The sequence below is a fragment of the Triticum dicoccoides genome, chromosome 3A (assembly GCF_002162155.2).
Source record: "Triticum dicoccoides isolate Atlit2015 ecotype Zavitan chromosome 3A, WEW_v2.0, whole genome shotgun sequence".
NCBI classification, from domain to species: domain Eukaryota; kingdom Viridiplantae; phylum Streptophyta; class Magnoliopsida; order Poales; family Poaceae; genus Triticum; species Triticum dicoccoides.
Window position 1 is genome coordinate 630743929 of NC_041384.1, and position 10011 is coordinate 630753939.

Genomic DNA, 10011 nt, shown 5'->3' on the forward strand with positions numbered 1-10011 from the left:
GTGTGGACAAAAGTGGCGGCCCAACGCGCCGACCCAAACCCAAATCATGTCCGCGTTGCGTCCGCCCAATGCATTTGCGGCCCAAATTTGCGTCCCAAATGCGTCGGCGCGGACGCCGAACGGACGCTTCGCGCGCCTTCCCGCTGTCCGCCGCGTCCCCACATGGCGGCCGTCCAACTACCCACTATCCACGCGGCCAGCTTAATTTATGATGACGGGCCCACGCGTCAGCGGTGCTCATCCTTTTTTAAGCCGACCATGCGGCGGGGCCATCCTCATCCAGACTCGCCGTCCACATCTGTCATCCTTTCCTCCCTCGTCGCCGGCAAACCCTAGCCACCACAACCACATCAGAGATGGGCCTCTTCTCCGGCGCCAGCGGCAGCAAGGCCAAGGGCAAGTCCCCCGTCACCCCTTTCCTCCCGCCTCCGCCGGTGTCGGCGCCTCGCCGGCACCGGCAGCGCGTGAACGTGCCAGTGCACCAGGCGGAGTGGCACTGGCAGCACCGCCAGCCTCTGCCGTATCCCGACGTGACGCTGCCGCACGACTGGCATCTGGATCCCGAGAGGATCCTAGTGCCGGCGGCGCCGCGGTCGGCTCGTGCTCACGCGGAGGAGGTGCGGCGCCGGCGGGCGCTGCTGACGTCGGAGCAGCGCCGCGAGGCCGCCTACGCAACCACTCACCCAACTGGGTGAGGTGGTTCGCCTTCGAGCACGAGGAGGCGAGGCGACGGGGCGTGCGCGAGGTCGACCGGAGGTCGCTGCCACCGGTGCTCGTCGTCCGCGAGGAGGACCAGGCGGCGGAGGACGCCTACCGGGCGGCACTTGTGGCCGTCTTCCGGGAGAGCGAGGAGGACAAGCGGCGCAGGGCGGAGGCGGAAGAAGAGGCTCGGTACGAGGCGGCAATGGCGCAGGCCCTTGCCTTCTCCACGGCGGGCGACAGCGTGGTGCCGCCGGTGGCCCCGCCTTCCCCCATCAAGCCGGAGGCGGAGCCCGAGCCGTCCCCCATCGAGCGCTACTCCTGGACGGGAGTAGTGCACGAATGGGTACGTGCGCCGCCAGTCTGGATGGGAGCGACACCGGCGCAGGAGCAGGCGTACCTCGAGCACTGGCGCATCATCAGGGTGGCCGAGGAGCGCCGCGACGGCGAGTACCTCGAGATGCTCGAGCGCGACCTCGAGGAGGAGCAGCGCAAGGCCGAGGAGGAGGCGCGCCAGGCCGCCGCTCCACAGGCGGCCGCACAACCCCCCGCATCGACACTGCCTGCGCCGGCACTGCCCGACATGACGGCGCTCTGGAACACGGCGTTCGCCTGGGCCGGGCCGGCGCCGACGCTCATCGACCTCATGGACCCCGAGGACGACGACGAGGACGCCTAGGGCAGCGCGCCGCCTCGTAATTTAGGCTGTTTTTTTTTAATGCAAATGTGGACGCATGGACTCTCACCGTCCTTCGTGGCCGGCTTTAATGTTTAATTAATGTCGTTTTTCGTTTTTTAATATGCGTGCGTTTATTTTTTTTCGCCGTAAAAAATGGGTTCAGGCCAGCGTTGGGCGCACTTGCCAACCCAAATGCGGAAGCGGACATCCATATCCGTTTGACCGACTCAAACGGATAAAAAGCGGACGAAATCACCGTTCATGTGGGTCGGTCCGTTGGAGTTGCTCTAAATATCATTTTGCGTCTAAAGCAAAGCATCATTCTCTAGATAATCCAGAAGGTAGCTGCAATGCCAACAAAGATCGGCATTTTCTTTTCTTTCCCAGATATATAGGTTGTCAAGACTCATTCACACAAGAAGGCAAATTTCCAAAGCTCAAAGACATTGCAATATGCTCCGAACCAACCTAGCTACCGAACAACCATGCGTACGTGAGCTCGTGCGCACCCAGCCCGGTACACCGTCGTGTATATAATGAGCGCCCATGCTTAGAACAATTCAACTGGCAGCAACAAAGGCAGATGCGATGCACACTCGTCGAACTACATCACTTCTATTGTTAGCGAGTAGCTCATGGCTCCTCTGCTCTCTCTTCCTCGCTCCTGTGGACGCCGATCAGCGGGCCTCGTACATTGTCCACATGGACAAGTCCGCCATGCCGCCGCAGCTCTCCGGCCACCGTGAGTGGTACTCCACCGTGCTGGCGTCTCTAGCAGCGGCAGCCGACTCACCGGACGGCGCCCTTGGCGAGCAGCCACGGCTTGTCTACGCCTACGACGAGGCGCTCCACGGCTTCGCGGCCACCCTCTCGTCCTCGGAGCTCCGCGCCCTGAACCGCGCGCCGGGCGTCGTCTCGGCATACCCGGACCGCCGCGCCGACGCCTCTCACGACACCACGCACTCCACGGAGTTCCTCCACCTCAGCCCGTTCGGTGGGCTGTGGCCGGCGGCCAAACTCGGCGAGGGTGTCATCATCGGCGTGATCGACACCGGAGTGTGGCCGGAGAGCGCGAGCTTCGATGATGCCGGCATGAGCCCCGTGCCGTCCCGGTGGCGCGGCGCTTGCGAGCCGGGCGTGGCGTTTGCCGCCTCTACGTGCAACCGGAAGCTCATCGGAGCGCGTTACTTCAACAGGGGTTTTGTCGCCGCGAACCCTGGCGTGGTCATCAGCATGAACTCGACACGCGACATCCTAGGCCACGGCACGCACACCTCATCCACCGCAGCGGGCAGCCCCGTGCCGGGCGCGTCTTTCTTCGGGTACGGGCTTGGCACTGCCCGCGGAGTTGCCCCGCGTGCTCATGTCGCCATGTACAAGGTCATCTGGAACACAAAGGGGCCCCAATACGCGTCTGACGTGCTGGTTGCTATGGACGCGGCAATCGCGGACGGCGTCGACATCATCTCCATCTCAATGGGTTTCGACGGCGTGCCGCTGTACGAGGACCCCGTGGCCATAGCTGCGTTCGCCGCCATGGAGCGTGGTATCCTCGTGTCGGCTTCAGCGGGAAATGAAGGCCCACGCCCCGGCAGTTTGCACAACGGCATCCCATGGCTGCTCACCGTCGCGGCTGGCACGGTGGACCGGACAATGTTCTCCGGCACCGTAACTTATGGCAACACGACGCGAGGCACCATAACTGGTTTCACGAACTACCCTGCGAACGCTTGGGTGGTGGACATGAAGTTGGTCATCTCAGCGTGCAACTCCTCAGCGTCGCTAGCGAACGTAACGACGAGCATAGTCGTGTGTCACCACACGGGGAGTGTCCTCGATCAGCTGGTCACCGCGGCCGAGGCCGGGGTCGCCGCGGCCATCTTCATCAGCTCGGAAGACGTGTCATTTTTTTGGACGATTTCCGAGGACACCATGTCGTTCCCAGCCATTTTCATCAGCCCGGAAGACGCATCGGCGCTACTGAGCTACATCAACTCCACCATAATCCCGACGGCAACAATGAAGTTCCAGCAGACGATCCTCGGCACACGGCCAGCGCCTGTGGTTGCCGCGTACTCCTCTCGGGGGCCGTCGCCTAGCTACCCCGGCGTGCTCAAGCCGGACATACTAGCTCCTGGGGACAACATTCTCGCGTCGTGGGCACCCGTGGATCCACATGGAACGATAGGGGAGACCACGCTGGGCAGCGACTTCCTCGTCGTGTCCGGGACGTCGATGGCGTGCCCGCACGCCAGCGGCGTGGCGGCGTTGCTTCACGCGGCGCACCCGGACTGGAGCCCGACCATGATCAAATCGGCGATGATGACCACTGCGACCAGCAACGACAACACATTCCGCCCAATCATGGACGCCGGCGCCAGCCGCAAGGGCAACTCCACCGCGGCGAGCCCGCTGGCCATGGGCTCCGGGCACGTTAGCCCCAACTCGGCTATGGACCCGGGGTGTTAGACTATGTATAGCTTCTGTACTTATGTACGTATATTGTACGTATTGTAACACATCCATTATATATAATGAGATAAGCCACCCTTAGAGGGTTGTGCTGGTTCCCCCAAAACTTATTGTCTTACATGGTATCACGCTAGGTTACGATCGCTTCCGCTTCCAAACCCTAATACCCGCACCGCCGCCGCAGCCGTCGCCGCCGTCACCGCCGCCATGTCGAGCGCCGCCACCACCGGTTTCACTGCTGCGGGGTTCCTCCCGGCCTCTCTTGCGGCTCTGCTCAACCTCCCGCTTGATGCCGTCGCCGTTCCGGCTCCGATCGGGACCAGGAGCATCGGCTCCGTCTACTCCACACCGCCGGCGCCCTCGCTTGGGCGCGACCTCGTGGTCCACACCGCGGCGCCGCCGTCCGCTGTGGACTCAGCGAGCGTCGTCCCGTCGCTCCTGCCGCAAGCGGATCACACCGCCCCGCTGGCGGGGTTGGCGGCATCCGCCCCGGCCGCGGGCCTTGCGGCGTCCGACCCGGCCGCGAGCTTTGCGGCGTCCGCCCTGGCTGCGGTCCCGCCTCCTCCCGCATCGGCTTCGGTGCCTTCGGCTGCCTCCATGGTGTTTGCACCCCAGGCGGCCCCCTCGATGGGATCGTCTTCGCCGCCGCCGTTTCTCTTCGGTCATCTCATCACCATCAAGCTCTCCGCCGACAACTACATCTTCTGGCGTGCGCAGGTTCTCCCGCTTTTGGGGAGTCACTACCTGCTAGGCTACGTCGACGGATCGCTTCCCTGCCCACCCGCACTGGTAGACAGTGTGCACGGTCCGGTCTACAATCCGGCCCATCGCGTCTGGACGGGGCAGGACCAGGCGAACCTCTCCTCCATCCAGGGGTCGCTCTCGCCGGCAGTTGCCGGACTTGTTGTCTTCGCGAAGACGTCTCATGAGGCCTGGACCATCCTTGAGCGAACCTTTGCAGCGCAGTCCCAGGCTCGTGTCTCTGCACTCCGTCGTCAGCTTGGAGAGTGTCAGAAGCTTGACTCCACTGCCACTGAGTTCTACAACAAGGTCAAGGGCCTCGCCGACACATTGGCCTCCATTGGACAGCCCCTCACCGACTCCGAGTTCAACTCGTTTATTGTCAATGGTCTTGATGAGGAATATGATGCCTTAGTCGAGATCATCAACGAGCGGGGCAACTCGACACCCATGCTGGCACACGAGGTTTTCTCTCGGCTCCTTCTCACTGAGCAACGGGTCGAGACACGCCGCTCCAGGGGCACTGGCTCCCTCTCGGCCAACGCCGCCACCAAGGGTGGCCGCTCTTCTTCATCACCCCGGTCTTCCTTGGGGCTGCCACCGTCGCCCGCCTCGGGCCCCCCACCTACTGCGACCTTACCGGGGGCTGGCGGTCCACGTGTGTGCCAGCTTTGTGGCCGCGATGGGCACTGGGCCTCCAAGTGTCATAAGCGCTTCCAGCGAAGCTTCCTTGGTCTTGGCAATGACGGCAAAGATACACGCAACAATGCCCGTCAGGTCGCCATGGCTGATCGTCCCGCGCCGCAGAAGCAACAGGGACACACTCAGTCCTACTCCATCGATCCACACTGGTACATGGACTCTGGGGCGACAGAGCATCTGACCAGCGAGATGGGGAAGCTTCACACTCGTGAACCCTATCATGGCTCCGACAAGATCCACACCGCCAATGGAGCAGGTATGCACATCTCTTATATTGGTCAAGCATCTCTTCTCACTAGACATGCCAATAGGAGTCTTCAGCTTCGCAATGTTCTTCGAGTTCCATCTGTGACCCGTAATCTTCTTTTCGTTCCTAAACTCACACGTGATAATAATGTGCTTTGTGAATTTCACCCTTTTGATCTTTTTATTAAGGATCCGGGCACGAGGGACATTCTTTTTAGTGGGCGGTTGTGCCAGGGCCTCTACCGTCTGGAGCATCCTGGCGTCGCCCGTGTTTTCAGTGGAGTTCGGGTCTCTCCGTCACAGTGGCATGCTCGTCTTGGTCACCCGGCCACACCTCTTGTCCGTCATATTTTGCGTCGTCATGAGCTTCCTAGTTTGTCTAGTAATAAAGATGCAGCAGTGTGTGATGCTTGTCAGCAGGGGAAGAGTCATCAACTTCCTTTTTCGGAGTCCAGTCGTGAGGTGAAACATCCTTTAGAACTTGTGTTTTCAGATGTATGGGGTCCTGCTCAGACTTCTGTCAGTGGTCATAATTACTATATCAGTTTCGTTGATGCTTATAGTCGCTTTACCTGGCTTTACCTTATTAAACGCAAATCTGATGTGTTTGATATTTTTGTTCAGTTTCAAAAACATGTTGAACGTCTTCTCAAGCACAAAATTGTTCATGTCCAGTCGGACTGGGGGGGCGAGTATCGCAACCTCAACTCCTTCTTTCAGTCGCTTGGGATAACTCATCGTTTAGCATGTCCACATACACATCAGTAGAATGGTTCAGTCGAACGTAAGCATCGTCATATTGTTGAAGCTGGTCTTACTCTTTTGGCACATGCATCTGTTCCGTTTCGGTTTTGGAGTGATGCTTTCACCACTGCATGCTTTCTCATCAACCGTACTCCCACTCGTATTTTAAACATGAAGACTCCCATTGAGGTTCTCCTTAATGAACAACCTGATTATACCTTTTTCAAGGTATTTGGGTGTGCTTGCTGGCCGCATCTTCGTCCATATAATAAGCGCAAGCTTGAGTTTCGTTCTAAGAAGTGTGTTTTTCTTGGCTATAGCTCTCTTCATAAAGGTTACAAATGTCTTCATGTTCCCACTAATCGTGTCTATATATCTCGGGACGTCGTGTTTGATGAGCATGTCTTTCCCTTTGCCAAACTTCCTGTGTCCACTGTCGAACCACCATCTCTGCATTCATCCTCTGTTGCTTCTGACCAATTTGATGATGTTGCATACTCTCCTTTGCTGTTACCTAACCATGGTGCAGGAACTGGACGTGGGGCTCGTTTGGAGCTGTTGGAGGATTCACCATCATCATCGCCGCCTTCTGATGGGCACGTCGGTCGCCCTATGTTGCATGGCATTGATTCGCGTGTCCATGCATGGTCACCCGAAGAGCCCGTCGCGCCGAGCATCTCCACTGCTCGGTCCGCTACGCCAGCGACCGCCGAGTCTCCAGCGGCTCGGCCCTCTTCGCCAGCGGCCGCCGAGTCTTCAGCGGCTCGGCCTGTCACGCCGTCTTCACCCGCGGCTCGGCCCGTCATGCCGTCTTCGCCTGCAGCTCGGGTCCGCGACGCCTTCCTCACGTCGCCTTCATCCGCGGATCGGCCCGCGACATCGGCCGCGCCACGGCCCACTATGCCGGGCTCGCCATCGGCCCGGTCTGTGACGCCGGCGTCGCCAGCTGCTTCATCTGCTTTGCTGGTTTCGCCGGTGGGCCGGCCTTCTTCGCCGACCGAGCCCGAGGCTACTGTGGCTGGCTCCTCGTCACCAGCTGACTCGTCAACGTCGCCGTCCTCCAGTCCGTTGCAGGCTGCTCCGTCGACCTTAGTGATTCCTGTGTCCCGACCACATACACGCAGTCGCAGTGGCATTTTCAAACCAAAGGAACGTAAGGATGGTACGGTTGCTTGGTTGGCTGCTTGTTTGGCTGCTGCTGTTGCGGATCCATCTTCTGAGCCTCGCTCATATCAGGCTGCCCTGCGCATTCCACATTGGCGAGAGGCTATGGAGCAGGAGTTTCATGCTCTCCTTCGTAACAAGACATGGACTCTTGTTCCTCCACCACCACGGGTAAATGTTATTGACTCAAAATGGGTATTCAAAGTGAAGAAGCATTCGGATGGATCTATTGAGCGTTACAAAGCGCGACTTGTTGCTCGCGGTTTTCGGCAGCGCCATGGTCTTGACTATGAGGACACTTTCAGTCCTGTCGTCAAGTCTACCATTATTCGGCTTCTTCTCTCCATTGCAGTTTCTCGTAGTTGGTCACTTCATCAACTTGATGTGCAGAATGCTTTTCTACATGGATTTTTGGAGGAAGAGGTTTATATGAAACAGCCGCCTGGTTTCTCTGATCTTGATCGTCCTGACTATATCTGTCGTCTCTCCAAAGCACTATATGGTTTGAAGCAAGCTCCTCGTGCCTGGCATGCCCGCCTTGCCTCTGCCCTTCGTGCTCATGGGTTTGTGCCGTCCACTGCTGACACTTCATTATTTCTTCTACAGAAGCCAGAAGTCACTATGTATCTTTTGGTATATGTCGATGATATTATCCTTGTCAGCTCTTCTCAGTATGCTGCTGATGCTCTTGTCTGCTCTCTTGGTGCTGATTTTGCGGTCAAAGATCTTGGGAAGCTTCACTACTTTCTTGGAGTTGAGGTCACTTCTCGTGCTACTGGTCTTGTCCTTACGCAGAAGAAGTACTCCTTGGAGTTGTTACAAAGAGCAGGCATGCTGAAGTGCAAACCGACCACCACACCCATGTCGTCTACCGACAAGATAACAACTGTTGATGGTGAGCTTTTGTCTCCTGCGGATGCCACAGAGTACAGGAGCATTGTTGGTGGACTTTAGTACTTGACGATCACGAGACCAGATATCTCTTATGCTGTTAACAGGGTTTGTCAGTATCTTCAGGCTCCCAGAGATACTCATTGGGCTGCTGTTAAACGCATTCTTCGTTATGTTCAGTTCACCCTGACATTTGGTATGCATATTCGGCCGACTTCCTCTCGGGTCCTTTCGGCCTTCTCTGATGCAGATTGGGCTGGCAGCCCAGATGACAGGCGATCCACGGGGGGTTATGCAGTATTCTTTGGCCCTAATTTGATCGCCTGGAGTGCTCGGAAACAGGCTACTGTGTCACGTAGCAGTACTGAAGCTGAGTACAAGGCTGTGGCTAATGCTACTGCAGAGATTATTTGGGTGCAGTCTTTGCTTCAGGAGTTGGGTTTGTCTCAACCACAGCCTCCTATTCTTTGGTGTGATAACATCGGTGCTACATACCTTTCTGCAAATCCAGTATTTCATGCCCGAACGAAACACATTGAAGTTGACTATCACTTTGTACGGGAACGTGTATCACAGAAGCAACTCCAGATCAAGTTTATCTCATCTAAGGATCAACTTGCAGACATCTTCACTAAGCCTTTACCTCTGCCACAGTTTGAGGCTTGTAGGCGCAATCTTACCCTTCTCAGTTCTTTAGAAAATGGCTAAGATTGAGGGAGGGTGTTAGACTATGTATAGCTTCTGTACTTATGTACGTATATTGTACGTATTGTAACACATCCATTATATATAATGAGATAAGCCACCCCTAGAGGGTTGTGCTGGTTCCCCCAAAACTTATTGTCTTACACAGGGCTGGTGTACGACGCCGGGCCGAAGGACTTCGTGGCGTTGCTCTGCGCCGCAAACTACACCGGAGCCCAGATCGCGGCGATCACTAGGTCGTCGACGGCGTACAACTGCTCCTCCACGTCGAACGACGCGAACTGCCCGTCGTTTGTGGCCATCTTCGGCGCCAACGCTACCACCGGGGAGATGCGCTTCGGCAGGACGGTGACCAGCGTCGGAGCGGGTCCGGCGACGTACCGCGCCTCATGGGTTTCGCCGAGCAACGTTGCCGTGGCCGTGACGCCGGCAACGCTGGAATTCGGCGGCGCAGGGCAGAAGGCCTCGTTCGAGGTAGACATCAAGCTCACCGCGCCTACTCCCGGAGGCAAGGCCGTCTACGGGGCCGTGGTGTGGACCGACACCAGCCGCAAGTATCATGTGAGGACTCCCTATGTCATTCTTTGACGATAACGTTGGTTCTTGGCGTTCTAAGATGCTGTCAAATCTTTGGTCGGGATATTGTTTTTCTTTCGGATTTGATAAATCTCATTTAGATGAGATTTAACATCTACGTCACTGACCTTCGGATTTGTCTGTTCTGTAAATCTCGTGCAGTCCTAATCTGCGTTGTTTCAGTCTCATGCGCTGACTTCGTCGCGTCAATTGTGCCTGGCCCGTTTCTATTCTTTTTATGTTTTCTTAGACAATTCTATTCTTTTTACTGTCACGTTGACTACATATTTTATCTGTTACTAGCAGATATGTCCGTGCGTTGCAACCGAAGAAAAAACCATCAGATTATGCAGGAGTAATAGATGTTAAAAACAGTCTGAATCAAATGCCAA

At 57.1% G+C, this 10011-nt stretch overlaps 1 protein-coding gene across 1 annotated transcript; it reads left to right on the plus strand.

Annotated features, from left to right (window-relative positions):
• The first annotated feature begins 356 nt into the window (after window positions 1-356).
• LOC119272699 (subtilisin-like protease SBT3) lies at window positions 357-9631 on the plus strand. Its single transcript, XM_037554125.1, has 4 exons — window positions 357-476; window positions 569-1149; window positions 2011-3842; window positions 9192-9631. Exons 1-4 carry the CDS (start codon window positions 357-359, stop codon window positions 9629-9631), a joined length of 2973 nt encoding a protein of 990 aa, XP_037410022.1.
• Window positions 9632-10011: the final 380 nt, after the last annotated feature.